At 40.4% G+C, this 13,869-nt stretch overlaps 1 protein-coding gene across 4 annotated transcripts in view; it reads left to right on the forward strand.

The window, feature by feature from the left end:
* ephb2b (eph receptor B2b) overlaps positions 1–13,869 on the forward strand; it is a 122,155-nt gene that overhangs the window by 41,787 nt on the left and 66,499 nt on the right. For all 4 annotated transcript variants that reach the window (XM_008320750.3, XM_008320751.3, XM_025059984.1 and 1 more), the window contains exons 2-3: positions 948–1,027; positions 10,672–11,356. In XM_008320750.3, coding sequence (XP_008318972.1) covers positions 948–1,027; positions 10,672–11,356 — 765 coding nt within the window. The remainder of the gene's footprint in view (positions 1–947; positions 1,028–10,671; positions 11,357–13,869) is intronic.

A 13,869-nucleotide genomic window follows, 5' to 3' on the forward strand; every position in this document is an offset into this window, starting at 1 on the left:
GTGTGGGTGTGTGTGTGTGGGGGTGTGGGGGGGGGGGGGTGTCCCACTGTGGCATTCTGGGCTAGCAGCTGCCGCCAAGAACCTGATGAATGCTCTCTCCATCTGCTGCAACTCAACACTGCAGCACAAGACTGACACGGGCTAATCAGGAGGAGAAATTCCTTAAACCTGAGCAGCCGGAGGAGTGGGAGCTGAGGGGATGTCAGAGATAGAGACCATGGGCACGGGGGCCCAGGATCCTGGACACAGAGGGTGGAGAACCGAGTTTGAAAGACTGTGACACTGAGCGCTTCAGTAAACGTATGACGGACAGTAGGGCCGGGATTGGCCGGGGGGGGGTGGGCCACTGTGGACTTCATGACAGACAAGAGGCACCTTCTCTTTGACCCCAATTACCAGAGGTGTTTGTGTCCACGGAGATTTGCATTTCCAGCCTGGGGTTCTCTCCACGGGGTTGTGGGGATGATGGTGTCGTTCCGCTGATTATGAACTACTGCTAATTGTATCTTTACACAAATGTTGAGTTAATGGTTATTTGGATTTTTTTTTTACCTTTATGTAAGTTATAATTAAAATAATTTTCAAATCCTAAATGACTTAATAAAATATTAAATTTAAACATTAGCAACTTGTCGGCCATGGTCATTGAATCTTTTTCTGTAATTTAAAAAAAAAAATTTAATAAAGAAAATGTCATTAATCCCTGATTAAATAAGATTATGCTGCTTATTTAATAATGTCTTATAAAAATCATGTCATCTTCATGTCAGATATTATAAATTTAAAGGAAGGTAACAAAAAATAAATATATAAGAAAATGTATTGAATTATTTTTATTTTAACTGTGTCTGTTTTTTAATAACACTTTTTCAGCACATCATTTATTTTCATTAAAATCCCGATGCCATAATCTGACTCGTGTGTTTTTGTTTTCCCCTTGTCTGCAGAGATGCTGATGGACTCCACCACGGCCACAGCGGAGCTCGGCTGGACAGTCTTCCCCGTGTCAGGGACCAGTGAGAACAGCGTAAGTTTGGCTTTGTTGCTAATAATACAAGGTTAAATGAATTAAGAAACAACAACAAACTCGCTAATAGGATTGAAAAACTTAGCAGATGTAGCTAATATATTGAATTACTCAGCTCCCCTAAGTAAATTACACAGCAGCCAGTGTTTTGGTTTGTCACTCTTAGGTCAAAGTTCAATTAAAAAGAACCTTTGTCCCCATACAAGGAGCCATCTGAAGCTGAGGGGAAAAATCTAACTGCAAATTCCAAACAGTTACTTTTGAAATGCACATCTTTTAATTGAGCTTCTTTGTAGAAGAACTGACAGAATTCCTGCTCACGGAACCTTCCAGCTTCACATATTTATTCCTATATTTGAATGTAAACCATCAGCGTTTTATTTTCAGTGATTCCACAGTATGGATCCAGAGCTTCTATAGTTTAGCCCCAGCTGACTTCTGTGATTGATGACAAGCACTGTATGAATGAAGTATTATACTTAAGGCTAAGTACACGTCTTCATATGCCAGACTGGAGGCTTTGTGTTATATGGGCCTCGTTGGTGTTTGATGCACAGTATTTCCACATGGTTTTCCAGGGCATTGGTTTCTTCTAGCCACATGCAAGCCAGGCCCACTTAAAAAACCAGCCAAAAACAGAGTCTCAGTCTCCTTCACTTCTTCCCCACCGCAAGATTTAGACTCCTTAGAACAGATCCAAAAGAGGGAAGGGGGAAAAAAAAAAACTTTGTAGACTTATTTGCTGGTGCATTTCAGAAAACCACTGCCTATTTTACTCAATTATTTATGCTTCTGTGGTTAGTATTAAAGATGGTTTGAATTATCATGCTGTGTATTTTTGCACTATAAAATAAGCAAGAACTAAAAGTCAGGATGGAAGAGTGGCTCGCCGATGGTTCCATGATACGACTTCAAAGTTCTTCAGCTGTAATTTAGGACAACTTCATCTCCCTCGACCTGCGGGCATGTTGTCTCCTAGATGCTAATTTCTTCAATCAATACCCAGAGAACAAAAAGACGCGCACTTTCCTCTTCTCCGGCCGGCTCTGGATCCAATCTTCCCGTTCTGTGCTTACGCACTCGCATTCCAACCCCGAACACAGTTTACATCACATCTCGCTTTCATCTTTGCAAAACACTGGATTCAGCTAAACACTCACTCAGCCCCTTATTTCTTAATCTGATCGAGTCAATAAAAAAAGTGTAAACTAAGGATGCAAACTTTAAATAAATGAAGACCTAATTAAAAAAGTAACTGTTTCAAAGTATTTTGCGTTAAAGTCTGTCAAAACAAAGTGGAATTAGGAAGAAAAGATTCATGGGAACGATTAGTGAATCTCTGCCTTTGAATATTGTGGTATAAATGCCTGATGCTGTGGTGAGATTTCTCCTGCTGATAAATGTTGCTGTGAGGCCGATCTATGTCTGGTGAATATGGGCACTTATTCTCTTCTTTCAACTTGAAATGATTCCATGCTCCCGTCTGAAAAAAAAACCAAAAAAAAAACATCCCTATTGTAAGCTTCTCGTGGGATGCAGTGAAATGCGAACAAGTCCCTAAGCCGGCGGCTTTAGTCAGGTATAGGTTGGCCCTTTTTAGCGTGGGCACAGAAGTTTTTATGACGTTACGGCTGCTCCGGTCAAAGGCACGGTCCACAGGAAAGAGAAGATTGAGGGCGATGAAGATAGCTTGTCCCTCATGGCCCAGGGCAACAGGTGTGGAAACAGAGCTGGCTGGCTGTGCCGCCCAGTCTCACAGCTAGAGGTGCTTTACAGAAGCTATTGTCTTACACACATATATGCATGGGTTCGTGGGCTTAGCCCGTGGATCAGTAACGTCCAGCAGAGCGCCGCACAAGCAGTTGGCTTTCACTGCCTCTGTACGGCTTTATGAAATATATCCCGACGTGACATGTGATACTTTTTCGACACAATGGAATCGCAAACAAGCCACAGTAAAAGTCCAAAAAGTTACGTGTTCGGTTTTACTGGACATTTGAATCTGGCTTTTTGAAAATTATAAGCACTAAGCATCCTCCAAATAGACCAATAAAAATCAACTTTCATCACCGTATTTTAGGAACTGATTTATTGGGAAACAATATTACACTTAATACTGTGTAAACCAAATTTTATACCCCTCTCTGTGTACAGCTTGGCAGCACCTACTGTTGATTATGTAAAGTGACGGCTAAACTTATGTTGTCCTTGAGCCAGACAAATAGACCGGCAAGGGTTCATTATTCAACGCTGTGCCAAAGACACTTAAAATTAGTGCAATATTTACCAAACTAGAGTTTGTCCTGAGGCGTTTTTGGTGGTTGAGTGTCTTCTGATTGATGTCGTGAGATTTTGGCAGCACAGCACTCCAATCCTCACATGCCAAAACTCCGCCCACACATGCACGCTGGGCTGCGTGTCTGTATATTTGTACTGTTGTGCAAACACTTGTCTTTAGGCAAGTTAGTGAAAGCTTATATTCGCAAACTGTGCTCACAAACGTCCATGGACACACACACACATACACACACATGTGAAATGACATCAATACTTATGTATTTTACTGCGTCATCTTTAAAATACGTTTAAGGGAATTCATATAATTGTAGTAATGTACTGAAGCAAAAACGTGACTTAAAAGTTCACTATATTTACAAAAATATTATTGTAGTGGTTTGAAATATGTTTGAACAACTGGTTCAAGTTGTTGCAGCTCATACTTCTTTTGTGTTTTTTTTTTTTTTTAATATTATTTAAAGGTCGTCTGACAAAGTCACTCGGACTAAGTGTACCCCACAAATTTAAAATTGTTTTTTTTTTTTGTCCGGCATTACACAGGTCATTCAAAACCATTATTTCTACCATTTTCCTCACAAACTTACAATTACTGTTTTAGTGATTTCTTAAAATTTAAATTCTGAAAATTATATCATCATAAAATCATATAATTTTAATTTAACTCCACTTTGACATGAAAAAAATAAAATATAATATATAAATATATATATATATATATAAATATAACAGGTAGTAGATATGTTGCTTATTATACATTTTATTTTAATCTGTATTGTCTTCATCCAATGAGAATGTGCCATAAGACACGGTGCTAATCTATAGCTGCCTGGCAGAGCAGGGTTAAGTGGTCAGTGTTTTTCTTCTTAAGTGGAGCTGAGAGATGTGTGAATATCGGGTCAAACCTTCTGACCCGCTCGCTCCTACACTGAACACCACACATTTAGAAGGAGTTGTCTGGCTGCAGGGAGTAACAGGGCGAGCTGCCGTGGAAGACAAATGGAGGTCGACTGCAAAGGCTGAGAACTCAATGTAATGCAGCGAGTAGGTTAGGTTATCATTACGGACATGTCATAATGCATTGTACCAGGATAGGTCTGCGGTGTCGTACGGGGACATTGTGGAGGTTTGCATAGAGATAACAGGAAATGCATGTTGCGTTATGTTTTTTAAAAGACACGTCCGTTTTCTGACGTTATCAAAAAAGTCACTTGTTAGCACGAGACATCCTTTTTGGGGAGAGTCTGAGGAAGTTGACATGTAATTCAAGGCATGTGTGGCAGACCAACACGGGAAGGTTTTTTTTTTTTTCACACAGCCTTTCTTTGTCTTTACAAGCAATTTGCTAAAATTATTTCACTGCATTTGTCTCACTGGATTTTACAGTGACCACTAATTTGCCGTGATTGCGAATCAAAGTCGGTGAAACGTTGTTTGGAAAAACAATGCAGGATGTGGGAGGTAAACGTTGGGATTGTTCTCATAGTTTCATATGTTGCACATTATATAGTGGACGACCGTAATGGAGTGCAGCAGACAGTTAGGCCGACGTCTGTGTGTTTATGTGTGAGTGTCTATGTTGTGTGACGCCCGCTCTGCTGCAGGATGTGGCTCCCATGGCCTCTCTTGTAGTAATTGAATGCAGAGTGTAGGTGTCATTTGTCGTCTGTCCCTCTAGGGAAGCCACTCCTGCTCTGACAGATTTCCCACATCTGCAAACAGAGCGACTGTTTCCCCACAGTTTTCCGTTGGGTCTCTCTCTCTCTCTCTCTCTCTCTCTCCGTCTCCTTCTGTCTCCCTCTGCTTTGTGTGAATAATTTATTTTCTTCTGTCAGTGACAGAACAGCGATATGTACAGTGCCTGTAGATGTTTGAAGTCCGTTCAGGTTAATTCAAGCATTTGAAAAAACATGACTTGATAAATACACGGTCCCTGTTGTGTCAAAACAGTGAATTCATTTCATCTCTGACTGATCTGACATTGGTTTTCTCTCTGACCTAGCTGACACACTTCAATGTTACAGTCCTCTATCTATTTTAAATGTAAGTGTACTTTTGAATGTACTTCTTTGAGTGTTCGAGGGTAAAAAAAGTCTAATTTGAAAAAAAAAATTCTACATCAACAGCTCAGATGCTTACATTTGTCTGCTTTTCTCTTTTCCTTAATTTTTAAGTGATGTAAAGGAAACACTTTTCTAAGTGTCATTGACCAATGAAAACTGACCCATCAGGTGACAGTAATGACCTCAAAGAAGGCAGGACTCATGTGAAAACCAAAGAAAAAATAGTAATGTTACAGCAAAAAAAGAAAAAAAAGAAAGAAAAAGAAATTCAAATAAGTTTACCATCTGCTCTCTTTTCCCACGTTAGCATTGTATCCTCCTGATGGGTCTCGCCCCCCACTTTTGGAACCATTGTTGTTGGTTGTTTGATGTATACATGTTTTTTATATTCATATATATTTGGCAGTTACTAGCCTCCAAAGCTAAAGGTCTCACCTTCACATTTATAAATGTAATTATAACGTTAAATTTACATGTAGTCGTAATTTAGTAATAATATTTACTCAACCTGTAAACCAGGGAACTTCCCTGAGAGGAAGGGAGGGGCTATTGTTGGATAGTTTTTCTTTAAATAAAAATAATATATAAATCTAATGCATTTCTCAAATGTCAGTTTTTATCCATATAAGTAGCTTTAAATGACTGTAATGTCCGTCGGCAGCTCCTCCACTTGTGCTTTCCAGACAGATGTAAGTATTTGTCAGACGTGTCGTTGACAACTGGTCCGCGAGGAGCGTAGCTGTGGTCAAACTTTTGCAGCGGACCGTGCTGACTGTGTTCCTTGCAGTGTGAATTCGTTTGAGAGTGTGGAGTCCCAAAAGAGCAATACAACTGGCAATACATCAACGTTAGTCTGTGTGCAGACTGGCAGACACTGAGGCTGTTCTTTAATGAATGTCTTTATTGGAACGCCCGGCATATGTGTGTCCTTGAGAGCTGCACCGCTGCGTGCTCACTTCAAAACCACAAGGCTGCAGTTCCTGCTCCGCATCTGCTGCTTATACAGGAATTTGATAATCAGCTGTTACAAATGAATGGAGCAACAAGGTCTTTGTGTCGTGTTATTTCAGCTGTGGGCAGAAACACTGGTCTATAATCTGGCCTCGTTGATTGCTTTTCACTTGGCTTTACAGCGACAGCAGAGACCTCCTGTCATGTAGACGTATGGATTGTGGTTCAACTGATCTTTTTTTCTCTCTCCTCGAGTGGCAGCCATATTGATTGTCCTCCTCATTTTCAGTAAACATCACTGAACTGTAACAGTTTAGGAAGAGAGCAGCCAGTGTCTCTGCCAGTTCAGCCTCAGTCCACAGTCCACGGCCTGGTCTAATGTGTGTTCACTTCAGACTGGCTTTCTCTGCACATTTGTCTATGAATACAGTGGAACCGCCACTTACGAACTTAATTAGATCATGACGAGATTCTCAAGTGGAAACATTCGTAACTGGAAGCTAATTTTCCCATAAGAAATAAAGGAGAGAACGAATTGGTGCCAGTGTTAGCACAGCCCCTTATTTTTTGCTGTGAAAGTATAGCTTTGTGATTTTTGAACACTTTAAACACAATATAAAGATATATACAAAACAGAAACATATAAATAACATGATTATAAAGTTAAAAAAATCTTGACATGAAACCCTATATTACCTTGTCAAACATCACTGTTCCCACACAACTATAAAGTAGAGCACCAATAAATAACTCACAAAACCGTGAGATATAACCTCGAAGAGTGATGGTCTAAGCCGTACGGCCGAGTTCATATCAGGAGACGAGGTGCACATCCAAATTGCCAAACAAGTTTAAGAAAAAAATAGCAATGTTGCATTACTGCCACCTATAGACTGTGTATTAGAATTTGCGAAACTGAAGAAAGTGAATTTAAATGCAAGGGAATGCATGAAAAACGTAACATATTTAAAAAACATGTGACTTTGCTTTAGTTGTTGTTAAAGAAAAAAATTATGAATAGTGTAGTACAAAATATTTGATCAATTTTTTTTGTAACTGCCAGAGCAGGTGTTATCTTCAAATCTGTTTGCACCACATCTGTCCATGACTCTTTTAGAACTGCTTTCTTTCTTGGAGCTACTTCTTGTAAGCAGGGGTGAAATAACAACCAGCAGGTTAAACTAAACAGCAAAAAATATTTACAGACACAGCCTGACCCAGAATTATAAAATGCAGGCTCCATCAATTAAAACATGAAACAGTGTGCTTTTGTGTGCAGCCAGCCATGCGTTCCTTTTCACACATTGCTTTTTTTTCATCATAGGCCCCTGATGTTGTGTGTGGTTTTTCTCAAAGGAATACAGTTCATCTAATCCACTGTAAAAAAAAAAAGCACATGAAAAGTCCCTTTTTTTCCACTGTGTTTCACAATGAAATATTTTCACCCTGTTTGAAAACGTTGGGCAATACCCAGTTTATTTTACAGTGCCAATGAGATCACGATAATATTTATTATGTCTGTTGTTGTACGGAAAATGCCTTTAATCATTATGCTTTTAAACAGCATTTTGTTATGTTTACTTCCCACAATGGCTGTCGACTTCTCTCACAGAAAGAACCGACACTCGCATTTTTTTGCAAGCAAATCAAGATGTTGATGCAATGATGTGGTCTTTTCAGTTTCCATTGCGATATGAGAGGCAGATCATCCGCTCCAGACTAATCCGTCCTGACGTCCACCTTCACCTTCTGTACTTTTAACACATGACCAGCACTCTGAGTGTAGAGCAGGGCAGAGAGCTGTGAAAATGAAGACGTTTCTTCTAATTTCACACTCTTTGCTTGATCGTTAGCCTCTTATTATGCCTTATTTGCTTCCCTCCACTGGCCATGATGAAAGTGGGCCAAGAGGCCATGACAGGACAAAAAAGGGGCCCTTCCTTCAAGACGCATTTGGTTTGGGGTCTTTTTTTTTTTTTTTTTCTAGCCTGGCTCAACTGCTCCTCCCCCAACATCCTTGCCGACACTAGCCCCTGAAGTTTCTCTTGTCTGTAAACCTCATTAACAGCAAGTCGTCCTGCGGCAGGCTTGCACATAAATCCTTATCAAACTGTGAATGTCTGAGTTCAGTTTCTGCTTTAACTTAACTGGCTCTTAACCCTGCCATCGTTTATCATCTGGTGAAAAGGTCAGCGGCAAACAGCATGACCTGTTAGGTAGAGTCCAGCTAACACGGGTCAAAAGCAAACCATAACATGAAACATATACGTAAGATACATAAGTGTTTTTGCTACACAGAGACTTCTTTTCATGAATAGGTTAGTTAAGGCCGAGCACAATGTCCTATTCAACGTTGACCAAACACCAAGGCTAAACCAAAGCCCATGTCTAATTTTTGCAGAGCGTTTGATAAACTGTTATTGTGATGGTAGTGTGACCTTTTCTGCCCGATGTTTAAAGCCTGTCAAAATCCTCACTAACTGGCCTCTAATTTGTGAAATTATATCAGCTGTGAAGTGAAGAGGAAAGGCGGAGGTAGAGCGGCGGAGGCAGAAGAGGGTGTAATTGAGGCTGTCGGGGGTTGAGGACAAGCTCCCTTTTTTGGCGAAGACGCCGAGGTCAAGGTCATAACCTGCTCAGCGGTCAGGGTACATGGTGTTTAAAGCATGTTTGATTCTGGGCCAGAGGAACGAAACCACAGAGGCTGCAGCTGGAGCTGCGGCAGCTGGTGACGCAGTGACAGTCAGTCCTGACTGTGTTGTGTAATATGTTTTCAGATTCAGATTCCGAAAATTGAATTTATCCCCAGGGCAGTTTAGAGGGCAAAGAGTGGCAGATTGAAGAAAACAACAATAATTATAGGCACAAAAAAACAACCCAAAAGAACCATGAATGAGTCTCTTAATGATCAATCAGGTAAATATGCCAACACTCTGACAATGGTCTCCCATCATAATGTAATTTCCAGTGTTTAGGTGGAACAGACTGTGTACCTTAATGTGTAGAGGAATGTCTTACATGAGAAAATAATAATTGGGAACATTAAGGAAAATAAGAAAATCCATATGATTTTTTTCAAAATAAAACAATAAAATATTGTACAAGGAATTTGAGCTAATGTAATTGCACGGTAGAGCAATGGAAAGCATATATTTCATCTTACGTATACATACAGTACTTCGGGGATACGTGTGGGGACAGAAAACACAGAGAAGCTGTGTTGGTATTTTTCTCTTTATTTCTCAATGAAATATGAGCACGTTAGTGTTAATACACACACAGATCCTGACTGCTTTAAACCCAAACCCCATTTTTCAGAGTCGGTACACTACCTTCCCTGTTTGGTAATTCACTTCATCTTTTATTTAACAGGCGAAAGAACACATTTGACCGACTTTATCCAACAAATGGTATTCATAACGCCTGTAGGGTCTCGGAAAGTTGGGGGCTGAGGCAGAGGAAGACCTGAGAGGTCGAACACAGAAGAAACTATAATAGTATGTTAATTGGAAACAGGTTTAACAAACAGAATGACAAAGAGGCATTCTGCCACCAATGGTTCAGTCTTTATAAGTATTGTGACAGTCTACAGGTTTATAAAACCACCAGGGTTCATATGGTTGACTCTTCATCTGTCTTAGTCAATGACCTTCTTTCCCGAGACAAAAACTAATGAAAACTAAGCAGAAAGTTTTCTGGACTAAGGTTCATTAAAGGCCTATTGGCTATTACAATTCACAATTAAGTCAAAAGACTAAGTTGTAAAACTACATCCAAATTTGGTGTGGCTTAGGTTCAAGCACAAGTGTGTAAAAAAAAAAAATCCACTTTGAACCAAATGAAACAATGGAGCCAGAGAAAGATAATGGGATATGACCCAATGGTCAACTTGTCTGTGTGCAGGTTGCTGGACTCCATTAATACACTAATTTAACTGTAACAGATACAATGTTTTGGACAATCACTCATCGTCCCTTCCTCATCTCACTTGGGATTAAATATTCATCCATTATTCATTTTTCCCCTTCATTTATGTATTCATTGTTATCTCCTCTTCCCCGTATGGAAATGTGCGATGGGGGTGTAGAATTCAAACGCTCCTGGTTTTCCTGTGGAATAGGTGGTATCAGTGGGGACTTTCTGCCATTTTATGTTAATTGGAAACTTGCAGAGCATTTACTGCTTCACAGCTGAATTAAACTTAATTGAATGAATCATTTACCGTGCCTCAGTTAATACTTTTCCTTTGCCTTTTTTAATTAAAACTTGTTTTCAAATTAGTAGGGTGAAAGAAACACATTCATTATCTTTTCCTTTTTTTTTATTTTCCAACAGTGGGAGGAGGTGAGCGGTTACGATGAAAACATGAACACCATCCGGACGTACCAGGTCTGCAATGTGTTTGACAACAATCAGAACAACTGGGTGCGGACCAAGTACATCAGGCGCCGTGGTGCACAGAGGATCCACGTGGAGATGAAGTTCTCAGTCAGGGATTGCAGTAGCATCCCGAACGTACCCGGCTCATGCAAAGAGACATTCAATCTCTTTTACTATGAGTCTGATTCTGACACTGCAACCAGAACTTCTCCGGCCTGGATGGAAAACCCCTGGATCAAGGTAGACACTATTGCAGCAGATGAGAGCTTCTCCCAGGTGGACCTGGGAGGAAGGGTGATGAAGATCAACACTGAGGTCAGGAGCTTTGGCCCGGTGTCCCGTAATGGATTCTACCTGGCCTTTCAAGACTACGGTGGTTGCATGTCTCTCATAGCTGTCCGCGTCTTCTACCGGAAGTGTCCACGCATCATCACCAACGGGGCACTGTTTCAGGAAACTCTCTCCGGGGCAGAGAGCACCTCCCTTGTTGCTGCACGTGGCGTTTGTATCCCGAATGCAGAAGAGGTGGACGTACCCATTAAACTGTACTGCAACGGTGACGGAGAATGGATGGTTCCCATTGGGCGCTGCATGTGCAAGTCTGGGAACGAGCCCGTGGAGAATGGAACTGTTTGTAGAGGTATGTGGTCTGAGTGGGACTCACTGTGTGAGTGGGTGTGATTGTGAAGTGACTGTAGTTCAGTAGCTGGTGCAGTTATCATTGGTTCAAATCCAGACTTCAGCAGCTTCAGTGCTTATCAGCTCAAGACAAGCGATTTTATTGGTACTGACCATTTATTAGAGAATTGGTCCAGGCTTAACACACTCCAGCCAGCCAAGGCGAGATTTGAACCTGCAGTCCTCGATAACGAGCCCAATCCTCCTCCCACTACATTACATTACATTTATGCATGTAGCAGACACCTTTATCCAAAGCGACTTACTGAGGAGGATTAACATTACCAAGCATGTGGTTTCTCTGGGAATCAAACCCAGGACTCTCTGCTTCTGAGGCAGACTTGCTTTGGGACCACTAGGCCATGAGCTGTCATAATAAAATTAAAAAAAATGTTGTTGGGTTTTTACAAGGACAGCCTTAAGTTGGTCCGACCACTCTATCACCTATGGATCTAGAATGACATCACCCAATTGGGCGGGACTCATGAACGCATGACTCTGAGATTAACTCTGAGTCTCAGTGTGACCCTGCTATCTGGGCTACTACAAGTCCGATGTGAAAATACACAGCTGCCTTTGACTAAAAAGCTCTTTTAGTAAAGCTACAGAATACTTTATCACATACGGTACAGGTACAAATTACAACTTCTTTTCTACACCTTGTACGACATCTAGACCTGTCGCAGTTAAAGAATTTCCCCTTCAGGGACAAACACACACACACACACACACACACACACAGCACCTGTTAAAAGAAAGTAAAGGCCATGATTGATGAAACACACAGCAGTGGATGTTGGGTTTATTGTTAGTCAGAGTAGTAAAATATAAAACAGTAGAACTGTGTAACAGAAGCCATGTGTTCACGTTACCTTCAGCCCCTCCACACATCTCTGCTGCTGCATTACATAAACGCATTTTTAATTTTTGGTGAAGAAAGATTATATAATTTTATCTTGTCGTTAATTCAATTAATTGCTTTATGTAGAAACTGCAAAATTCAAAGTTTGTGTTTTGCAAGCGTGTATTAAAATGTTTGTGTGCTTTGCGTCAACTGTCGGAACAAAAGTGCTACATTTGGTTTACAAACACTTTTTGCCACTTTTCAGGGTGATAAATACTTCATATATAAAGTACTACAGCTGCGATAACAAATACCTCTTCATCTCTGGGCCTAATACTGCATCAACCAAGCTTCAATACTTTAAAATAAAAATATCAACTATAACATATTATATATACCAGTGTACATTTAGACATTTATTCCACTTAATGCTTCAACATTCCCAAAGATTTTGTAAAATACAAAAGCTGTGTTTATAATTGGTTTTGCACTTTTTGTTAACATGAAAACAAAAATCCCTCACAAACAAAACTTTTTTTTTAAACAGCAGTTGTGTTTTAGCTCAGTATTTTATTATGCAGTATCCTCGTATCAGAAGGTGAACTCTCATCAACTTCAGAAAGCGTCATGCTGTCCTGAACAACAGCATGGTGGATTGATATGTTTCTTACGGTTGGCTGTAATCACCACTCACACCCCTTGGTGTTGAATTTGGTCCAAGCTCATTTTTGACATCTCTGGTTTTGGTGGTTCGGATTTTCCTCAGTGCTGATTTAGAGCTGAACACTGTGTGTTTGATATCACACCTATTCACTGCGGGGTCCTTCCTTCCACTGTACTGTTGCATAGACAATTATATGGAGGACAAGAAGCAGCTCCACCTAAAGGTAAACAGACAAGTTAGAGCTGCGTAATGATGGCTACTGTGCTGAAGCTAACCACAGGGAAGTGCGTCTATTTATTTATATGCACATAATTCACTGCTCGTGTTTAACTGGACCAAGATTATAACATATGGAGGGTGTGGATTTTGAACACGACGCAGCGATGCATTTAGAGTAATGAATGTATATTAAATAGGAACGTGAGCCGATTGATTTTCTCCCAGCAGTAGACACAAAGCAGATATCTTTTTTTAATGTAGATTTTCACCTTTACTTTAGAACCACACTCATCATTCATTTTCTTTTTCATACCTGTTGAAACTAATATTTTCCAGCGTTATCAAATATTCACTCAGCCTTTTAATCATCTGCACCGCTCAAGTGAATGAAGGATATCGATCTGCCGACTGCGTAGCTCATACATCTCTGCCTCTGGCTGTGAATATTGAAGGTGGATGTTGTTGCTGTCTGTGGAACACTGAGTTGTAAGGCTTTGTTGTTCTGTCTGGGACTGCAGCTGTGGAGCGTGTGCAGAGAAATTATGTTACATAGTCTACAGCTGTTATGAGTCAGAACACAAACAAAAAAGGCAAAATCACCAGGAACATAAACCCATTACTTATGAGACAAATTAGCCTGCGCTCCCTTGATTGTTCAGAAGCCTTTTTACAATGGAAAACCGCCATCAATGGCTCTGCTCATCCTGACTTATCATCCTCAGCAATGAAAGCTGATATCAGTGTGGTC

Source organism: Cynoglossus semilaevis, chromosome 11 (assembly GCF_000523025.1).
Source record: "Cynoglossus semilaevis isolate Cse_v1.0 chromosome 11, Cse_v1.0, whole genome shotgun sequence".
NCBI lineage: Eukaryota > Metazoa > Chordata > Actinopteri > Pleuronectiformes > Cynoglossidae > Cynoglossus > Cynoglossus semilaevis.